Consider the following 23594-nt stretch of genomic DNA (forward strand, 5'->3'; position numbering starts at 1 on the left):
TTTTTCATAATTCACAAATGCGTGATGACATGAATTTCTCAGCAAGGACTTATTTAGCTTAGGTTGGCTGTTATTTTTCTTAGGGTATTTCTGTGATGGCAGTGTATGTACACATGAAGATATGAAAGAGGCAATTGTTGGAGCCAATGGTATCTTGCACTTTTTTTTTTTCTTTTCTTCCTGTTTATAAAAAAGAAAACAAGGCCTCATCCATGCAGTCGTAGCAGCTGGGCAGCTATACTTTCTGTGCACGTGGATGCCTTAGAACTTGTTATGCGATCCGTAGGCAAGTCTGATCTTTAGGGCTGCATAAAGGTCTCCTTTAAGAGACAGGAGAGAGATGTCCAGGCAGATCTGACATAAACCATACAGCTATAATATTTTGAAGTATTCCTGGAACGGATGTTTGCTGTATGCACCACACAGAAAGGTTGGTATCCACTAGGAAGAATTACTTCCCAATTTCAATACTTTGCCAGCCAACACCCAGCAGCAAACCTTTTGGTCAGCACTCATGTAGTGCTATTTCTTTCTTCTCACATGTTACGGAAGTGTTATCTTGGAAAGTGGTTGCATTATACAGGAACATATGGAAGCTGGAAGTTACGTGCTTTTCCAATTCCTACAGTTAGATTATATTAACTTAAGACTGAATCTCTTGAAAATAAGAATGCTGAAAAAATCTTGTGCCCAAAAAGCATTAGTCTGAAAGCTAGTGTGATATATCATACTAATCCAAAGGAAGGAAATATGAAGGTTATCAAAGAATGAGGTGAAGTCCTGTGCCTTAAAGACATAGCAAGAGAGAGAAAGACAATTTATTTTATTCTCCTCTGGATGGGATAGAGCAGTATAAAGCAGTTTCAAAAATCTTGTTCTATCCAGGAAAAGATTCCTCCACTCTAAGAAATGCAGGTGTTATCAGTACAGCTACTCCCTACAAATTTCCTGACAGGCCTCACTAGGGTAGGGCAGAACCAAGAGGACCTTAAAGTCTTTGACTACGAGACCTGAGTGTCACCCTAAAATTTTACCTTTTTCTTCCTCTTAAGGAACTGTACAAGAATATGCTAATATCGCTCCTGAGCACTTCTGAATTTCCCTCCTTCATCTGCACACTACCTACAGAGACTGAGCTTTTCCAGCCCAAGGCCTTATTTTGTACCTTTCTTTGAAGCACCTCACGAACACTTGAGCCTATACCATGACACCACAAAACACTGGCCATGCGAAGTTATGTCTTCTCCAGTGGTACAGGAGGACGACCAACACTTCTGTAAAAAGTCATCTTTATGCACAAAAGTAACTGTTTTGTCTGAACGAAAATTATTCTAGTGTTAACAAAACCAATCCATATGTACAAAAACTGAACTGAAAAATAAGCATGTGGAGAGCTAGTCCTCTGATACTACAGTTCATTGTATGTATTAAACTGCTTATCTCTCTGTTTGCCACAAAGGCAAGAAATTTAAATTAATCTTAATACATTTGTAAAAGGTGTTCCAGACTCATATTTTAGCGACTTGTATCTCAGTAGAATCTTTTTCACTTAAAATTTCTCTTGGAAATTTCTGAGCTTCTTGGCAATCTATTAAAGTAACAGGGAACGAGGATGCTCAAAATCTTGTACGAACAGACCCACAAAGAAATTTTCTGCAGTTTTTCTCTCTACATGCCCTTTAAGTATAACCTAACAGACTTTTTTTCCTGATTTCAGAATTCTGCAGGTAATTCCATTTAAAAAGATACATATCCAGAAAACACTTACCAATTTTTGGAATTAGATTATTTTGAAGATAGAGAATTTTTAAATCTCGACACCATTTGTCAAGATATTCTAGTTTTTCTATTTCCTGCTGATGTAAAGAGATTTCTTCCAGTGAAAAAATCTCACAGTTGTTATGTTCCGCACGTCTTCTAACAAGATCTTCGGTGACTGAAAGAAATATTAGATGTTGTTGGAAAAAATCCCCTTTTAGTCATTTTCCATCATCTGACTTAAGAACATCTTATAAAATCATTTAAATCCTTTGTCCCAATATAATAAATAGGTATTCAGTACAAACACCAATAAAAATAAAATCTGTTACATGAGACAGCAAGTGCCGAGTCACGTTAGCCCATTCTGCCACAGAATACCTCATTTATAAAACACCCTGAGGTCACCTGTAACATTCAAAAATCTATACGAAAACTGCCGAGTCTTCCAAGAGTATAATCCAGCATTCATTATTTTCAGTATACTTCAGGTTGCAGACTGATTAATGTGGACGAGCAGTGGAGTGCTTTATGGCCTTTTATTTTGTGGTGCCAGATGTTCACATCACAGGTAGCAGCAAAAAAAAGTAAAGTAGCTACAGTATGTCAGCATATTCTTCCGTCACCACAGCATGCACAGAAATAAGCAGGATGAATGTTGAAAATGGGCAGATGCTTTTTACTTTTTTCTCGTCTGAGACAAAGCCACAACTGATTCATGCTTATAACTGTCTGTGTTAGGATGAAATTTAATCCTAGGTATTTCTTAGGTACTACGAGCTCATTAGCAGCAAGCAGAGTTTCAGTGGCCAAAAGTCACCAGAGACCTTGGTTCAGAATTTTCCTATAGTAGTATTTAATGCTGAGAAATCTTTCAAACAATAAAAAGCCTCTCTATAACGAAGGTAAAAAAAAATCTGTGAGAAACAGGACTTAGTCTTGTACTACATGCTATTACTTTGTTTCCAGCCCACTGCACCAAAAAAGCACTAGCATTTTTTCTCTCCTTGATAAGCAGTGTACTACAGTGTAGTATTGATTGAAAAACTAGGATTTTATCAAATTACCATAGGTATTTTCATGATTGTTAGTACCTAAAGAAGATTGGTAAGCCTTTCAAAAACACTCTGAAGAAAAATAAAGTAAAAAGCATATATAAATATAGAGATATATGAGAACAAATTATCCCTGCCAGGCAATTAAATAAAAATGTTCTTTCCTGGCTTATTTATCTCATGGAGGTTTTGTCAAATTGTCTATTTTTATTATCGGTCCTGGAACGGCAATTCTATTGAACCAATACAGCCAAAATTCATGTATCAACGTAGCTCCTCTATCTGCAGCCTTTGGGAAAGGGGTTAATTTACACCATATTACGCACAGATGACCAGGGCTAGCTCCCCCTTGCTTAAAAGTCGCTTAGTTCTGTTTGTCAGATTTCCAGCTGACACATGACTTACAGAATTTTTTTTAATAGTGATCATGACTTGCATATAGGACTAGAGAATCTCCCTTAACCATAGAGTGGTATGTTGAATGTTGCTGAGAGCTGCCTTATCTCTGGGGAAAGAATGATATCCCTTCTATTATTTATTTTCAGCTTACCATTTGTATCACAGAGATCCCTCAGAAAAATGAGCTTTCATTGCACTTTGGGCAAATGACACTATACTGATAATGATTTAAGACGGGAATCCGCCTGCATATAAAGCCAACATACTGGGAAAGGTAAGTGTCGATGGTGGGGGGAGAACGGAGGGAAGGTTTGATGCATCTAAACAACCATCCTCCCTTTAATAGCCTATTGATTTAATTTGAATAAATTAATAGAGAAAATAGAAAAATGGCAATAATCATGACTAAATATTTTAGTCTTCACAGAAAATATGAAAAACATCAGCATTTCTAACAACGTACTTTGCAAATCTGTTGTAAATTACAGAATGAATGACCTGCTTACTAATGTGTTTAGCAGCAGATTGGTATTTCCAGTGCAAACAGGTATGTTTGAGCAAGAAAACATCAATATTCCATAGTCTGCACACACACACATATACATGTGAGACAATATTATGCTGTATACTCTTCATAGAAAAGTAAGTCACACAGACTATTCTGGACAGAGTCAGATTTCCTTTTGCTGGTGAAAAGAAGCCTGCCATGATTATTGCAATGATTACGCAAAAGTGTCCACTTTCATTTCCAGGATGGCTTGCAAAGCAGAGACAGTCCTTCACTACACAAGGTACAGTGGAACTTCAGAGATGTGTTTTGGAGACCTGCCCTAGGGAACTGAATGGATATTTGACACTTTACATACTGTCTACTACGGATTAAGAGGAATGAGGGAAACATACTGCAGGACCTCTGCAAGACAAAACAATAATTTTGAAATAAAAGCGAAAAAAGAATTTCCAAGCCACTGACAAAATATGTAATTTTTTCACTGATGCTATAATAACGTTACCCTTTCTGGACAGGAGTTCAGGCCAATTCAGGCGTAGCAACAAGGAATATTATCACAACTAGAATAAAATTAATGAGTATTCATCTTTAATTCATTGGGCTGGTACCTTCTGTTTCCAAAGGAGATATTGAGGTGCAATGTGTGAAAAACTACCTATTGACTCACCAGCCATCCCCCAAAGTCTCCACTAAGGTGGATTACGAGAAGTTTATTAACAGGGTATCTGATACTGTTGTGTGCAGTAACAGAAGAAGGGACAGAGGCCTGAGAGATCACAGCTAATCCCCTGTGCCCATGGACACGGGAGAAGTCAGGGGTGGCACCGATGGACAGGAGGTAACAACAAACCGTGAAGATCCTACAGCGGGGGTCCAGAAATGGCATCTTTTACTCAAAAAGGAGCAGGTACAAAGGAAAGCTTTAAGGAAACCGAAAGCAGCAGGTGGTCGGCTGCAGGGAGGGTTCAGAAACAGCGGGAGAATCCGCGCGTCAGAAAAGTGAAATTCTCAGACCCGGTTTTAAGACTCGGATTTACGCCGCGCGGCTGAGAAGACGAAGCCGCTCTCGGAGGAGGCGTCTGCCAGCTCCGCCCGGGGCGGGTGGGGGGGGGGAGCTGCTCCCCAGACCTCTGCCTTAGCCAGCAAGGGCTGGTGGCCAAAAAGGACTATGCGGAAGACCGCCAGGCAAGGGGACCCCTCAGGAGCCGCTTTCCCGATCGGGAAGGAGGGAGGGCGGCGGCTCCCCGCGACACTCACTGCGCACCATGGCCGCCTCAGCGCCTCGCCGCCGCCATTACGGGACGCGCCGCGCTGCCATGGCAACGGGGGGGGGGGGGGGCGCAGGGCGGCCGGCGCGGCCTCCTTGTGGCGGATGGGGGAGGGGGGCATCGCCGCCCCCGCAGCCGCGGGTTTTCTGTCTTTCAAACAAAAATCTCGTCGGCAGGTCTTCTTCCCCGCTCCACAAGGGGAAAACTGGCTTATTTTGTAATGCAGGAGTGGGGCTTCTGCCACGTTGCCTGCTTCTGATCCCTTCGTTTGGCTCAATCACTCGTGAAATGTCCCCTCCTCAGGCCGATATCTTCTACCGTCTTTTGTGTGCTTTTCTTGTGCTCGTCCCACTTACTTGTCACCTACCATGCCGGTCATATTTTAGGCCGAAAGTGTGTGCTTTTAGGTTGTGCAACGACACAGTTTGTATAACCGGTCTCTTGCCGTGACTCAAGGCCATCGCCTAGCAGGGCAAACGCTGCCGTCCTCCACCTTCCGTCTGGAAGAGCCTCCCGGCAGGGCTTCACCTCCCGAGTAGCTCTTACGGTTAATATAATGAGGTATTGTTGGCTGCCCACACTTCATTAAACAGGTTTCCAACTCGCGAAGTTGTGACACCCTAAACCTGAAAGAAGCTGGATGGGAGATAGGACATTTGGCAGTGTTTGGGACTTAAGCCATCGCTTAAAGCCGTCACTAATGAGCTTTCCAGATTTTTCTTCTAACCCTTGTCTGGTGGTCACCACTCCAGTTTAATGCTGATAAAAGTATTCAAAAATAGCGTTTGATCACACAATGATAAAGGTTTTTTCAGACTTAAGTTAGCTAAACACAGATCTTCCTTAGTCTAAAGGTCAAAACTCAAGCTCATCTTCTACTGGAGTAAATTCATATATATTTATAAGTTTAAATAAGGCTATAGGATTTTTTTTTGAAATGTTTGAATTAATTTAGTAAATCATTTACCTCTAATGCAACACATGAAACTCCCTTTGGCCACTCTGCAACTTTGTAATTTTATTGCCATTTCAAGGGTAAGAGAAAGGAGGTGTCATTGATGTAAAGCTGCTAAGTTTTGTGGCGATAATGAGACATAAAGGAGTAGGCAGTAGTTTATACACTCACAGCTTAAATTCCTAATTTATCCTAGTCTGTCTGACCACATAAGTGACAAATCCACATGAAGGACAAAGATGTTTACACAGTTGGTTAGATGGCACCACCTTGTGGCCCAAGAGCCACAGAAATTAAAAAATAAAAATAAAAAAACAAAAAAACACAGCTACACTGTTAATGCTTCCTCTTGCTATTCATTTACTTCATATTAAATTGCAGGCCCTTTGCAGTGATGACTGTTACAGCTGTGTGTTTTACCATGCTATTAATTTTTTTATTTGAGAGAATAGTTTGTATTCAGGGTAATCAATTTCAGAAAGTAGGAGAAAAAAATCTCATTCTTGCTGTCCCCCATATTTCAAATGCTGTGTCTACACTGTATTACATAGAAATACCAAAATTATTTTATTATGTAAAACGTATTATGTATAACGTTTTTTCCAGCCTTTAGCATGGTTTCTATATGATAGCACTGAAGAAAGTAAAATAAAATCCACACTGCATTAAATTACAGAATCCCTCTCAGAAACGCACGCACAGACCTGGCTCCCAGGCCACCTCCCCTGCTCGCCGGCTGGTCCGGCTTGTCACTCGCCAGCGATGGCACGCTGCCATGCGTACCCTTCTCACCCTGGGGGCTGGCAGCCAGGCACACAGGCCCCGTGACCCAGGGTCCCGCTCCAGTTGCTGGTGCTCCGACCTCCACACACACCCGTGCGCACAGAACAGAGTCCCTCACCCAGGAGAGCAGCTAGAAATGGAGGTTAGTGAGAAGACTGGACAGACCGTGCTGATGAGGCGCAGGGCATGGCCAGGCAAGCAGCTGCCCAGCAGCCTGGTTACACACGAGCCCCCTTAGCCCTCTGTTCTCCCATGCTTGTTTTTCCCAAACCACCTTGATTCCTCCCTTTCTCCACCTTTGGTCCTTCCCCTGAGCATCCCAGAATAAGTCTCGTGCAGTCCCCAAATGCTGTTCCCCGGCATCTCGTGATGAGTCCCGTGCCCCTCAGCAGTACCCCCTTGGTCTGCAAGGCGATGGGGAGCCGCTGCCGTGACCTGCCGGTGAGTGTCCGGCCCATGGGCAGATGCTCTCCTGGGACAGCCCTGGGGGGCCAGGGCTCGTGTCTCTGGCTGGGTTTTGGGGGTCCCCCATGGCTGCTGTGCTCCTTTGTGTGTGGGGACAAGTTTGTTGTCATATAACCCAACAGGACTGCATAAATGGACACAGCACTGGCATTTTGAGTACTGTGTCACCTGACATACATGGGGCAGCACTACATGCTAAAATAGGATAATAACACTGGTTTCCTGTCCTTATTAAGACTGCATGCTCTTCAGCATGAGCATTATCTCTTACTATGTGCTTAATACAACAAAGTGTTCAGCCATTCAGGACATTAGTGTAATATAAATAAAGAAAATTTTATGTAATTTGCAGTTCCATATTGTACAACTTCTCAAAAGACTTCTGAATTCATTTATTTTCAAATGAAATTCTGAATGTGATATTTACATACATTGATCTTACTGTGTTCATTATTTTCATATAGCTATTTTTATATATTACATATATATATTTACATATTTTTATGTATTAGGAGCTTCAAATAATAAGAGTCCTCATTCTTAACATAAGGCAATGTACGTGACAGAGAAAATGTAACAAGCCACGTGACAAATAGGAGAATGGAGTTGAGGGAAAAGAAAAAAGGTTCCATCTGGCATGCTTTCCCAAAATAAATTCACTTTACCACTTTAATAAATTGAAAGTTTATTTGTTAAATTCATAAAACAGTGCAATATAAAATATCAGTCCATTTCATGACAAAGTAAGCTTTATAGCATTATTATTACAGTGCATCTGAAGTATTTTGGATATGTGCTCACTCCATCAGGGTATTCTCAGGTAAGATCACACTCCATAGTATTTGATAATCACAGACAAATCTTAGTTGCTAAAATGCTGCAGGTCAGATTCTTAGCTGGTGAAACCCAGCTGATTCACACCCACTCAGAATCTGGACCTATGTCTTTCTATTAATTTTCAATTAAAATATTATTATTACTATATTCTATGGTGGTAGAATTCAGAACTTTAACAAAATGAGGCTTTCCTATTCATATCAATGTACCAACAACTCCTGTCCCAAGGAGCACATAACCTACAGGTCAGGACATAAGCTGACAAATAACAAATTTATTGGAATATATGCAATTCCTAATAATTGCCTTCATTATTAACAACACCCTAAAATACAGTAAGAACAACATCTTTCTGGCTACCTAAATGCCAAGAATAATAAGAAAAAAGCAGCATGACAAACAGTACAAAAATATAGAAACATATTTACAAAACACTCTAGATAATTCACAAAAAATACACCAACGAGCAGATTCCACAGAAGTGGGCTGAGTGGCTGTACCTATTTTCTGTACCAATACTGTTTATACCATACCATTTAGCTCAAAATGTAAATCTTAGTCTGTATGGTTTGATTTTCTATGTGTAATGCTTTCAGGATAAATACAAAACAGACTTGCTCACACACTAAAAACGTTATAGGCTACGGGGTGCCATAAATATTATCAGACATTTTGCTTGCTCCTGTTCATTTAACATGAACATCCACACTATTAAGTACTACATGATGTATACTCAGGAATGGCCTTGAAATTCAGCTGAACTTGGCAAGAAATGGGAGAGTGTAAGACAAGGTGTAATGATAAAAAATAATGGTAATGAAAGGTATGAGAAAATGTATAGGGGATTATAAATCTTTATCTTGAAATACTTCTTTAATTCTTTTTTAAACTCAGGCGCTATATTAAAATTGAGTCAGAGTTTAATCATTGAGGACCAAAATACAAAATTCTCTCTGTTTCTCGATGTGTCAGTTAATCAGCAATCGACAAATGGTTTTATTTTGCTAGAGTGACTGTTTAAAATTATCCCAGGTTTGATTCTCCAGTTAACAGAAGTTGCATATACTGATTACCTCTGAAAGTCTGGATTTAAATACTTAGGTTTGAAAATGTTGCCTTTGATTTTTCATCAGACAGATTCTGGCTTTGATTTTTCATCCAACAGGACTGAATATAACACATTATTGTGCTCCTTTTCAGAGGAACAATACAAGGTCTGCTTTTATGTCCACTGGAATGTATGAAAGGGAGTTGTCAAAGCCAACCAATCTGATTTCTTCATAAATAAAACTTAATTATATATTAATAATATCAATTAAGGGCAGATCTTAACAAATCTTAAAGCCAACCGGGTATTTTTACCCATTGAACTCCAACTGCAAAGCTGTTGCTGAACTTCTCCCCTCTCCTGATTAGAACAATTCTAATTTCCAATTTATATTTTTTCAAAGACAGATTACAACACTTCATTTTAGATTAAATTTTTGGCAAGCTGAATCAGCATTTTCTTTACTTGATACTGTACCTGCACTAATTAGTTTACTGTGAACGGAGTTTTTTTCCTGCTTTACATCATAAAAACTTCTATAACTGCAGCATAATTGTAGTCTTAGGCTTTTCTCTCATTATGGGATTTCAATTTCCAGATTATTCTTCCAGGAAATTATTTTAAGAATAAAGATCTTTATACTCCTTTAGTTTAAAAAAATGCATTTAGCAAAAGACCTATTATAACTGGTAATAAAGTAGGTAACACAAAGTATTTATAAATATGACACAATGATATTTATTTTCAGTGGATTCTATAGTGAGTAAATAAAGCAGCAGAAATATTTAATACTGACAAAATTACTCAGGTGTAGCAACTACAAGAAAATATGAGGATGAATATTATAACTAGTATTATAGTTACATAATGCATAAGTTTTATGATGAAAGACATTTGTCACTATTTAGTCAAACTATAAAATATGGGGTTGTTACACCAGAAGGCCTGCATTCATATGAAATCAATTTAATGCACTGGGAAAAAGTAAGCTACTATTCAAAATTGGTGACTTGGGTGAAATTCCCCTGCTTGAGTTCTTGATGCTTATCTTCAAAATATAACCAGCTTATATTTACCCTCTGAAAGAGAAATGTGCTTTTTAAATTAATTGCAAGTACCCTTTTCCTCGCCATCTCACTTCTTTGGACTTCTGGTCCTAGAAACACATACACAACCTGCTTGAGCCTGAGTTAGACATGGACAGACAGTAGAGTTATTTTTCTAGATTCTTTCTCCCATGAAAACCTTTAGTTTGTGTGCATTTGCTGCAGAGGTTTGAAGTCCCTGTCATTATGCCTGCTGGTCTGACTGTATCCTATCTGCAGACCTGGCCCTTCCACAGACACATCTGATTTACCAGCTGGGACTGTATTAACATTGCTTTTAGCACAATAGGGGTCAAGTAGGCTAGAAGCAGCATTAGTTATGAAATGTTTTGGTAGGCAATAGCATACTCACACATTATCATCATTTTGGTGCATGGAAAGATGAAATCCATGCTGTCCTAGCTAAACTGGCATATAAGGAGATGTTTTAAGAAGCAGATGATGAGATCTTGAAGTCACAAGATAACAGTTTTTGATTACCCACAGGATTTTTGTTTAATTTTGTCTCCATGGTAGTAAAGATCCAAGATAAAAAATAGGGCTCAGTGTTTCTAAAGTAGAGTTAATAGCTGCAGGTCTCTTTTTTTATACCTGAATCCAGGTAGTTCTGGTTCATCATTGCTTTTCTACCTCCTATTTCCTGGTTTTCTGAAGAGTGCCTTCCTGGTCTCTAATAATCTGGCCTGGCACTAATTTGGCACCATTAACTTTTTCTTCTGTTTCTTTCTTCCTTTTTTCTCTTTACAAAAGGTTTGGCATAAAGGGCAAAAGGCAATGACAGATGTAATATGGTAAAGCTTCTGAAGTATGTTACCACAGGTGCTCTAACACTATCCAAATCCATTACCACTGACAGCATGTTGTTACAAGAAATTAATACATAAAGTGTTTGAAAACATCAGCTGCTTATCAAAAGATGAATTAATAGGGGCTGCTAAACATTTTTAACATCAATTTATTATCAAAGTGCTTGTAGGACCCCATGCCTACATAGGACCTCACTGACACAATGGACTAGGGCTACAGCAATTGTTTTGCATGACTGCGTGCAGTCACCGAGAAGAATGGCTTCACCCATACTTTGACAGGAATCCAAATAAAGCTAAAATGATTTGTATTTTGAAGAAAGAATACTGACAATTCTGTTTTATTTTTTTTTTTCCACAGGAACATGTATAACAGTGGCCATAAGTAGGTATCCAGTAGTTTGTTGTTGAACAGCTGAGGAAAATAAATTTGAGGATAAGGAAAAATGAAAACTGTTGGTGAACTGGTATTGCAATGTACAGAGGTAACAACTGCTTTTAAGTTGCCTGCAAAAGGCAAGAGACAAGCTTGTTTTGAAATGCTTGGGGTCTAATTGTTCACAATCTCTGTCCTGCCTCACAGTATCCTGTGCCAGCTGGTATTTTAGTTTGCTCCTGCTAGGCCACCAGTCCTGAGTTCTGCATTCCATTCTGTAGGACCTGCTTTGGTTAATACTGATACAGGCTTTCCAAGTCCAACTCAGCTTTAAAGCTCTGGTGCTGCTGTCCTTATATAAACAGTCCCACTGACTTTAAGAAGTGCCACATCTAGTGCCACACTGTTTGCCACACTGGATGAATAGGATGTATTTTTCATCACAGGCTTTAGTAAGTCTGGAAAGTGATCAAATGCCTGCATACAGTTCTAAAATCCTTTGTTCTCAGGATGAACATCCTCTTTTTATGGGCTAACTCAAAGGGTTTCCAAGTTGCATCTGCAGCTGTGCAGCTGCCTTTACGTCTCAGAAGTTGAACTGCACTCATCCAGGGAACTGATGAACAAGGCTGTTTTATCCATACTATGAGGGACACAAACCTGGGCACGACTCCATTTTTTTTCCTTCTTTTCCTTCTTATCTTTTCAAAGTAAAAAGATAAAAGAAATACGGGAGCCAGGACTGGGACGGCCAATTCCAGTACAAAGAAATCAGTGGTCTTGTTTTAAGGTCCTGAGCTGCTCCAAGGCTTAGAAATGATTGATAAGCAGAGATCAGAGACTGAGGGTGAGTCTTGACTGAAAAAAAATAGCAAAGAGAAGAATCTATAAATGTTTTCCAGATACTCTGGACTGGTACATGTTGATGCTGCTTCACTCATTCAGTGGAGTGGTACCAAATTAGAATAGCTCAGCACTTGGCCCTACTTTTCTGTTGAAACTTTGAAAGAGTAGGACTTGCTTTGCCTGTTACTGAAAAACATTACTGAAAACATGCTTTCTCTGGGCTAAAGTGCAGTGGTTGTTTAACAGCTTACACTCATTAGCAACTGTCATCAAACAATAGAAAATATTTCATCCAAATGAAATCAAAGAGGAGTTTTAGACAGCAAAGTGGAATAATTCACAGTGGATAACACAAAGGGACCTGGCAAAGGTCCCACAGCTAAACTCTTTTAATGAAAAGTTCCAAGGAACCATTCTGGCATGCTTGAACTCTATTTCATAACAGAGCTCACCCTGCAATGTATGGAATCCTTCAGCTTTCTCAGCTTAAACATATACTTACCAATTATTCTTTCTTTCCAATTATTTCCTGGAAAAAAAAAAACATAGCATACATTTTTGTATGTGCTGATTTAAACCACACTTTGTTATAATCAGTGTGTCTGTAGGTTCTTGTTTGCCAAATGTATTTATGCTATATGACTACTTGTTTGAGCAGGTAACTTCTCACCTGTGACGAGGACAAAAGAAAAGGTCTCTGTACACCAGGGACTGAATTGCTCTCACAGTGTATTTGTTTTCCTTTGGTGAACAACAGCTTCATTTATGACTGAGGGCTAAGCTATTGAGAAGGTCAGAAAGCCTTACTTTGGAGCCTGGGTTGCAGCATGCTAGCAACACCATCCAAACTTGGTGCCATTGATTTTACCAGGATTAATGACATAGTGACAAAGTGAAACATACTACCCTTGAGGATGTAAGGTGTCATGCTAAGACTCTTGAATACTGAAAATCTGACACTCATTGTAATACAGCTTTCCAGCTTTTGCCTTGTCATTTCTAACTTCCAACATACTGAATTCAAATTTTAAGAGGTCTGCCAGATGTGACCTGTTGCCCTCAGGATACATCAGACTCTTGAACCCTGTCCCAGTTTCAGAAATCTTAGCAGTGTCCTTTTGAGCTTCTCTTTCACCACATCAAAAATCAGATAAGCCCAAATGCATTTAGTCTCTGCAATATTTTAAATGTTTACAAACTCAGAAGAGTTTTCTGCTGAGTAGAAAGTCAAAGGAATGACAATTCATAAATTCAGCACACACACACATGCTTGCATCATGGAGGCCTATAAATGAGCTGCTTTAGAGATATACTTCAGACTTTATTGCTATGTGAGTATTTTTCTCTAGAAGGCTTTAGAAGCTACCGCTCTAAGCAAAGCTTTGGAATAAAGCAGTTAGAGCAGCAACATCATCACCTTTGTCCAGCTCAGACTGATTTAATACTATTTTCTGTGACATTTATCAGACTACAGTATAAGCCAAGGCCAAAGATGTGTCCTAACACTAATAGTGCATTGTGTTAGTTGGGCCAAGTCATAACAGTTCTGTAGTCCTTGAACGTGGCTTGGTGATGTCCTTGGTGATGTGGCTAGCATATCTTGCTGCTTCTGATTTTTCCAGTCCAAAAAAAAAGGCACAGCTTGGTGGCCTGAGAGCAGACTTCAGTGCAAGGCTTAAATGCATACCTCTTGATTCATAATAAGATATTATCCTTGGTCTACCTTTGCCCATCTATGTTATGGCACATTAGGCTTATCTTTCTTTTCTGCTAACAGATATCTACTATTGCAAATTATAAAAAGGCAGCTTTTCAACATAAACAGGAAATATATATGAATACAAATAAGTAACAGGAAAAGCCAAATCGTCCATCAGTAACTTCCGATCATGCCTTTTATCTTATGACATGAAAACAGCAGAAAGAATCTCTCCCTCCTCTTTTTAATATAAAATTCCTCTAGCCATTGCATGACATTGGTGCTACTTACCCAGACTTAGTTTTGAAAGATGTGACAAGACTGATGAAAGATGACACAGCAGTATCTTGGGACAAAAGACCTGTCAAGTTTAAATGCAAAATTCTGTAATTGATTGAAGAATGCATTCTGTCCTCATATGCCCCCATATTGTTCTTATCAGCATCAGTAAGAGCTGTAGATATATATCTAAGGACAGAGTTTGATCCTCAAATGTGACTTGGTAAAATGTTGTGTTGAGTATAAAGAAAGTCCGTACTTACAAACCAAAATTATCAGCAACAAAGTCACAGACAATCCTCCCAGAAAATATCTGAGAACAAAACAATACCCATAAAGTTTAGAAAATGCAATGGATGCATATTGGGTTAATACAGGTGAAGACTGAATGGGAAGAGAAGTTTATTGCAAGATGAACCATCTGAACTATCCTAGGTGAACTGGAATTTGAAACTTTAAGCTATTGAGGATAAACTCCTAGAAGTAAAGATCTCAGCATTCCCAGACCAGAGATGAAACACACATATTGGTGACTTGGAAAGGCATGAACTCAGTCTGATTCTTTTGAGGCTTTCAAAAACCCTGTCCAAACACACTTGAAAGTAGGCATCATATCTGCATCCATATGTCTTACTTTTGTGCACACCTATGATATTTGTTTGCATTGACTACCAAATGCAAATATATTTTCACAACAAGACATACCTAGCTTTGCAAATGTGACCCTTAATTTATGCTTTTTTCACCAGGTGAAATGGAGTAAATATTAATATAAATAGCAATAAAAAAGAAATAAAAATTACCTTGCACATAATGAAATGATTAAACACATGATCAGCACAGCCATTTGAGAGAGGATATTTCGCAGTGTACTGGATTCTAAAACAAAAGGAAGCAAACGAAGAAAATAATTCTCATGAGTTTTCGTGAAAGTAAACACATGACAGGAAGTGTTTGCAAAACATTACCTTCAGCCTGTGAGGCCAGTCTCCTCAGTTTCCCTCTATTTTAGAGAAATTTACCTACAGTTATTCAAAGCAGAAACCTAATTTTCATACTCTCAGTGTCTCTCAGGAGTCCTTTTCCACTATGATCATAGAAAGACCATACCCTCCAATGCTCTCACAAAATAAGCCTTTCTGAATAATTGCAGTTTTTAGGTTTTATCCCCATGGCCTTTCCTCCATTTTACTCCTCAGTTTGCCTTTTTCTTTTTCCATTTTATCACTGAAAATGGGAGAGGAAAAAATGTGAGTGGGGCGGAGTAAACAAATAAATATCTGTTTTAAGATTTTATTATTTTAAAGCAGTTATTTAAAATTTATATTTCTTAAAATGCATTCTGCTCTGCAAAAGGCCATTTCAACATTTTTAACATAAGTATTATCAGTTCACTCTAAAAATAAAGCATATCAGGATAAGAACTTTCCGTACCTGCACTGCTCAAAGTCTCTTCATTGTCATCTATCATAAACTGGGGGCAAGCTGGTGAAGCACAGAATGGTTTCCCAGGCTGAATTAATTCCTTGTCTTTGGTGAGAAAGGCTGCATTAGCTGCTGGAGCTTGCCTTTGTGATACATGACCATTACATTCAGGAGAACAGTCTGAATCACCTACAAAAAGTGCGTATGTAACTTAGCTCACACAAAAGAAGGGCTTTGACAATTTGTGCTAAGAAAAAAAAAATACTTAATCACAGGGAGGTTTCCAAATTGTTAGGGGTAGGGAATAGGCAGGTTCCACAGGAGAAAACCTGCGAAATAATGACAAAACTGGATAAAATGTAACACAATGAAGTTATAAAAATGGCCAAGTAAAAATAGCAAGTGCTAGTTATTAATCACACTGAGATAAATTCACTGGTGGTGACTTTGTATTCAAATTTAGTTTAAAAATCCCCTTTAAGCATGAATACCACTAGCTTGATTCACCAAATAAAATTCTCTCCTTCACCTACCCCTTACCTGCACATTTGGGCAGACAACCCATACAGAAATTACAGAGACAGATACCCACTTCCCACTAAATACAGAATATAATGTTTTAGCTAAATTCTTTTGTACTTGGCCAGAACTTACCAATATCACTCTGACTGACTTCTAGTTTACCGCATCTATCAGTCCAAGCATCATCTCCATGGGAAGAATCCATATCGCTGAGGACAGTGCTGCTGAGCCACGAATTAGAGGCACTGAGATTGAAGAAGCTGGCAAGAGAGCGACGGATTTTCTTCCTCCGCCTGAATACGCTAGAAAGAAAAGAAAAATTCTCAGGGGACAGAGTTATTCAGTCTTACTGAGCAGGAAACAGACCTCTAACGTGTGCAGAAATGAAATGAAAAAACCAGAATCCTAGGTAGTATTCCTTGCTCTGTCATGAGCTTACTCTTTGACCCTGGATATGGCACTAACTATGACTACTGCACAATGGCAGGGGATATATTAGCAGAACGGTACTATAGTAGCATGATAGTGATGTAGTGATAGTGGTACCACTGTGATAGTGGTATTGTGATACCAAATGATACTACTGTTATTAGGCTCTGATATTACTTTGAGTGGCCTCACGCTATCCATGAAAGTTTCACCCTACCCTATCCCATTTTGAGTGATCTGAATCCACTGTATTTCCACTTTTTTGGACTACATTTTATATACCTTCCTAAACTGATGCTTCTTCTGTGATTGACATTTTTCCTGACTAAGGATTCCAGGTTCAAACCTGTTTTTTACACCTTTTTCTTACTCCTTATCATCATAATACCTTATTGGGAAAATGAGCTCTAGCTCTTATTTCTATTTATTACACACAACTCCAACTCCAGCAGCAACTGTGTTCTTAACAGTAATATTAGACATGACTGAAAACCAAGTGATTTTAATCACTGCGCTATTTAAACTAAATCAACTGAGATGTTCCTGTTAAGAAACACTGATATACTTAAATAAAGGAAAGAGTAAGAAATGATCTTATGCCAAACAAAATGTAGGCAACCACACAGGAATCTCCAGATGAGTCCAGAGATGTGGACCCAATTGCCAACATTAAGTAAAATCTGTGTATAGTTCACTTACCGAACTAAATTTTCCTTGTATGTAACACTTGTCTGTGATGGTGTCAGTGTTATGTTGCCTTCTTCATCAGACAGAAAACTGTCTTCTGTCAAAATGTAATAACCATTAGAAAGCAGCCGAGGGCTCCGGCGACATGTGAAAGGGGAGCCTGTCAAAGGATTTATGGAACAACACTCGTCGCCAGTCTCATCATCCAGAAGGGCACAAGCATAACTGAGTAAGAGAGAAATGAAACCCTCTAATTTAGCAAATGTCTAGATAGAGCATAACCATAATTCAGTAATAATAAATTACATACACCATCAACTCGCAATTTATGGTGGTTGGTAATAACATAGATTTAAAAAAATATGTGGATAATGCTATTATTTCTAGACCTAAGGAGGTTCTCAGTCAGCTACAGAGCATGTACCTCACACTTCCCAGAGCTTCTGATTGCACTAGGGCTTCATGCCAAGTGGAGCTTTGCATGAATGCATGAAGCCAGCCTGAATCAAGAAGCACAAGGAGTGTTGCTGTGGCAGTGCTCCTGGACCCAGGAGTACTGCCAGACCTCCACCTCCATGGAGCCATCACAACTATTCCAGTTCTGTGCTCCTCTGAGTTACTGTGCATGGTGGAAGCCTGAGTGCCTCTGAATCAAGGCAGGATTGATTTGCTGTTTATACCCTTGCCATACACAATGAAGAGTTAAAGGCACATGGCTTTTAATTCTCACAGCTCCTAGAAACTATGCAGCTATAACTATGTGGGATAAAGTCTACACACAGTGATAACTTCATCCAGCACTGAAATGCAATTAACTTTGAAATGAAACATAGCACACAAAAATAAATTATGTGGTATTTAAAATAGAAGTGAGTAGTGACAGAGGTGAAAGAATCCGAAATGCTGTAGATTTTTCTGCAATGGGAATTTTATTTAGCTCAGATGATAGGCACTTATGTTGAGTTCTTTCTCCGCAACAACTCTGATTTCCAAGTGGCCACACAGTGACATCCATGGAAGAAAGGAAGACACTGCACTGACTCAGTGGTGGAAATGGGTTTCAGCAGCAAGTTTCAGTACCCCATATGGCATGTCAGAGAGGGATACCGCACTTTCAGTGGAGGGGAAAGAAGATGGAATAGAGATACTACAAAACCTCATAATTGCAAAGCCAGTGCTTCTAAAGCTCCACCACAGTACTTCTGAGCATCCATTTAAAGTAGTAATTAAATTAATATCAGCACTACGGTAGTCCATGGGGCCCAAAAGGGACTTTATGAAATCTCCAACAAAATAAAAAAAAGATTAGGTAAGTCTAATCTTATTCAGTACCTTGGAAAAATATGTTTTGAGAGGCTGTGTCTGTGTTCTCCATCAAAAACCCTTGAACCTGCAGAGGCAAAGGCCAAATAACAAGAAGTTGTTACATTTCTCTTGACAGCTCAGTTGACAGGTCTTCACTTACAGATACCTTGAGCAAATAAAAAGTATAAAGAAAGTTAAAAGGGAAGGGAAGGGAGAGATTAAAGGAAAAAAAAAAGAGGAAAGAAGAGAGGAAAGACAGAGTTTACAGTAAATTGTTTAATATCAGCTCAACAAGGACAACACAGAATCAGAGCTAACCATGATCAAATACTTGTACTCTGCAGAGCTTACTATCTTGGCAGAAATTATTAGGGACATGCACATGTAATAGCTACAGTAATTTTAATGGTATTTTCCCAGAAATCTGGTTCACGCTGGAAATAGTACATGCATTGGCAACAGTTACAGGGTGGAATGGAAGGGCCGGAACTATCATTACAATATATTCTTCGGGTGATATTTGCAGACATGGCACAACAGGCATAGGGCGAGGGGACAGTGGCAAAGATTTGATAATAATATTGTGACACGAGAATAGGGAAATAGGATTTGTCTGGATTACAAAGATTCAAGTCTGCCAAGTGCTGCAGATGTTCAGCATCTGCCAAAATCAGTCTTAAGAACTATGAGCAATAGCTGTCCATTTATATCTGTTACTATACGGAATGATAAAAGATATGATCTTTCTCTATATTACCTTGCCTTTCCTGTAGCTTTTGATTATTATGCTTATGACACTGTTAGTAAATGCCCTGATTAATTCACCTATGAGAGGAGATAGGCCTAAGTTTTTTTTTTTTTTTAAATATTCATTCACAATCTGAGACAAAGAAAAGATAAAAAGACCAGTATTTGCACTTCAGTAACCTTGTTTACCCTCGTTTGGAGCTGGGTTGTCAGCCATAGCCTGGATGGGCAGGCTGGCTGAGCTTAGAGATCAGGCAAAGTTGCCAAAGAGGGGAAGTAAAACTTTCTGGGGTATTTTTGGCAGATCACTCCTATTACCTACTTCCATACATACTGTTTTTCCTGCACTTTGAAAAAACATTTCACTTTATTGTGAGATAATTATGCTGCAAAGGGAAACACTAGCAAAAACAGTCTGGAGAGAAGACAACTGGAAGAGACTTGGTGAAGGTGCAATGAAGTCAAACAACATCAGTAAAAATATCACATAGCAAATACAAAAAGTGACACAGTGCTGTGTGTACTTCATAGACTGACATGTTATAGACCTATGTTACACATACAATTAGCTCCTGAAAGAATTCTTCTTATTTTAGGCAAAATCATGTACACAATTATGATTTTCAATGATGCAAAAATATTATACTCCGAAAAGAAATTCATCTGAACTCTAAAAGAAAATACAGCAGGACCTCAACAGGTGGTTAGCAGATCTGGGTATAAACTAAAAAAGGCAAAATCCCAAATTTTTTCAGTCATCCCAAGTCTCCAGTACAACAGATTTTATCAAAAGCCCAGACAAATAAATTTACTTGCTGCTGGTGTTGACCCAACATGTGATATCCCATGCATCTTGAAAAGGATTGTTTCATACACCCTGGGATTACAGATTATCTGTAAAAGAGTTTAAAAAGAAAGACAGGTCTGTTTTATTTTGTTTTGTTTCTAAATAAGGATATATAAGATATAATCATGAATATGTATCACATTTGTAGTTATACTATAGTATACTGAATATTCTCCCTTAGGTGAAACCCATGTTGATTCCAGGGCAAATTTGTTTGAAAAGGAAAGCAAAAGCTTCAGCATCAATTAAATTAATTACAATTGTTTAATAATCTGAGGGTGAAACTCCTTCCCAGCTACTGAAACCCATAACAATTATATTGCACTTGATTTTCTCAGTTATGGTAATAGAAAGCACTGAAAAAATAACTTTTGAGAATAATAGCTCACATATGAATAACTGCTTTCATTAGAAAGTATTGACAAATACTGAACAAAGTGACAGAACAAACCACAATTTTTCCATTGCTAATTTGAATTGTCACAAATTGGCAAGTGAGATGTGTCTTTGCAGGACTCTTGTTTATCTGCTGCCCTCCACTGAGGTAAAACTTACAGTAAAATAGAGTATCTGTTTATGATAGAAAGTGAGAGATATCATACATATGTAAATATACCAGTGGGAGGTGATGAGTTTCTTGATGAACAGTTTATGAGTAGTTGTAATTTGCAGTGCAACATTTTTCTCTGTCATGAGTTTACAAAGAATTGCCTTCAAACTGTTTTAGGTAATGCTAATGTCAGGCTCCTATAAACAGTCACATACTTGACAGGCAGTCCAATGGTTTTTTTCTCTATCCTCTATCATGAAAATTTTTGGTTTGTACATTAGTGAACAGGATTCTTGAAAATCATAATTAGATCAACATGAACACTGGAGGAAGCATGTAAACATCATGTTGTAGACAATGCTGCACAGTTCTCTACTTTTATTTAATATTCAGTTACATTTCTGGGCTATTAATAGTGTGAGAAGATACAGTAACAATATAAGTAAGCCAAAACAAAGTATCTCAATCACCACTGTACAGTTAAGCAATAGGATTATATTCATAACCCACAAAATGAACATCAATTCAGAACCTTTAAACTAAGGCACAACAAAAAGCCAACACTTTGAAGAAATCTCACTGAAAGTAAATCTAAGACAAATGCAGCAATATTTTATGTTAAGAATTCAAGTCAAACCTTAAGTCAAAATACTCCTTGTTCTGAAATTTCAGAACACCGGAAAGCCCGAAAGATTCAGTGTCATAATATAAAGAAAAAGTCACTGTGCAAAACCGTCTATTTTAATCACCTTTCTCTCTGATATCAAATTAATCTTTAAGCCAAAGATGCCCTCAACTTGTAGCCAACAATCCTATGTGCATGTTTACATTGTAAATATTTACAGTAGTATGTACCAAAACACAGTGCTAACTTAAAATAGTTGAAGCCCAGGCAACCAGTTTTATTCTCTTGTACCTTCCAAACATAAGTGTCTACATGAAATATTTTTATTTGTTCATACATATCGGTATACATTTTCTGAAGAGTATTCTAGTCTTCCCTCCCTGCAGGTAGCAATAATAATGTTCACAAAAATGCAAAACTTCCTGAACAGCAGAATGTAAATCAATCCAAAGCTTAGCTCCTCCTTAGTTGACCAATGTATTAAAGCATAAATATGTGTAAAATCTTCCAAACCTGGAAAATCCATTTCACTATTAACAAACGTGTGCAAAAAAGTTTCTCATCAACAACTCTGGGACGTAACTGTAGGGTGCTCTTTCTGCAGCTTCCTGGAACAGAATAGCACTGGCTGTTCGCAAAGGCAGGTCTATGAAGTCCCTTGTTTCCCTTTGAAAACAGACTGTGCAATCAGAAGCCCAGAGGCAGAATGAGGTCATGCTTCCTGTTAAGTAGCCTCGCTTCAGAAGCATTCATTTTGAAGAGCAAACTGAAGATTAAGATTAGAACAGTGAACTCTGTTGCAGACTGTTGCAGAATTCAAGAGCTATAAATAACAATTCATTACAGTTATGATATGGAGAACAAAAACTGCATCTTTTCTCATAAAGAAAAGTGACATAGATTTTTGTTTCACTTTTTCATCTCACTCAGAATAGTTTAAAGTGAAATATCCAGATCAGTCCATATACTTGCTAAAATAGTCCATGAGTTTACTTTTAAGACTGAAAGGCTTTGATGTAGGAAAATCGTCCAACTACCAAAAAGTCCATGCAGCAACAAAATAATTTGCAAAAGCACTATTATACAGAAGAAACATTTGGTGAGAGTTCAGAATTCATTAAGTTTCCTGGTTCAAAAAAATTATTGCAAATATGTATCATGATAAAATAAAGATAAAATTAAGATAAAATTTTTCAGAAGGAGAAAGAAAAAAGGCCATTTGTCATCACATTCATTGTTCCACTGCGTATGTTTCACACCATGTAATGTATCAATTAATCCTACCCTAAAGTACACAAAAATAAAGCCAATTCTACATGGGAAATGCAATCTGAATAAGATGTCCTGGCAATCAAGATGATTTGACTACAGAACTGCTACATAACAGAAGTGATATAAATTAACTGCTTGACACGTAAGAATTAGACAGCTGTAGGGAGCAAAACTTCAGACGAATCGATAAAATAAGCTAGTAGGTACCTCTCTTGATGTCTGAATTTATCAGTGAAAAAAAAAAGCAAATAAATCTAATAGAATATAGAGAGAAATGTATGATTTAATGATAATTTTCTCCTTGGAGAAAGGAAAAATATCTCCACTGACAACAAATAAATGTAAAATTCTCACCAAACAGAAAAGGAAATAAAAATTGACATTAGGCAATTATGATATTACAAAAGAGTTCCTGTATGGGAGTATCTCTAAAACGAACAATTAACGGTCCTTTTGCTCAAAGGTGGAAACAGAGGGCCATGTTCACTTCTCATATCCCTTCTTCTCATTTGGTGGAATGAAATTTCCTCATACCAGTGAGGAAATTTAGTCCAACGGTATTTCCATGGATGCATAAGCTCTGTCAGTCTGTGCAAGACTTCCCAGGCAACCCTTTCTCTCTACAGCAAAACGAAGACAGTGGACATACATTCCAAATGGTCTTTAAAACTAGTTCATCTACTGAAAATAAATGCTATAGTATTACAGAATATATTCTATATACTATATTATCTTCCATACTGAAGATATATATTCTATATATACATGAATTATCAATGCAGATTAATTATTAGGAGTGCTTTAATTTTGGTTTCTTATCTTTTTCTCAATAGGAAGTATTTAATTTTGAGCTTTGGCTGTTTTTTTGAAGTACTTTGGCCTTTGACTATGGTCAACTTTGGTTGACTATATAGTTAAAACATACTGTGTCTAACTAACATTCATGTATGCAAGTCACTGCTCCAACAGTTGTTCATGCATAAACTCTGTGTAC

At 38.1% G+C, this 23594-nt stretch overlaps 1 protein-coding gene across 1 annotated transcript in view; it reads right to left on the minus strand.

Moving 5' to 3' along the window:
• DNAAF11 (dynein axonemal assembly factor 11) overlaps positions 1-21991 on the minus strand; it is a 55711-nt gene extending 33720 nt beyond the window's left edge. Inside the window, exons 1-6 of the mRNA XM_064507887.1 lie at positions 21842-21991; positions 20119-20200; positions 18587-18644; positions 17267-17479; positions 16271-16440; positions 1769-1936 (exon numbers count right to left, since the gene is read on the minus strand). Coding sequence (XP_064363957.1) covers positions 1769-1936; positions 16271-16440; positions 17267-17479; positions 18587-18644; positions 20119-20158 — 649 coding nt within the window. The 5' untranslated portion in view covers positions 20159-20200; positions 21842-21991. The remainder of the gene's footprint in view (positions 1-1768; positions 1937-16270; positions 16441-17266; positions 17480-18586; positions 18645-20118; positions 20201-21841) is intronic.
• Positions 21992-23594: the final 1603 nt, after the last annotated feature.

Source organism: Dromaius novaehollandiae, chromosome 2 (assembly GCF_036370855.1).
Source record: "Dromaius novaehollandiae isolate bDroNov1 chromosome 2, bDroNov1.hap1, whole genome shotgun sequence".
NCBI lineage: Eukaryota > Metazoa > Chordata > Aves > Casuariiformes > Dromaiidae > Dromaius > Dromaius novaehollandiae.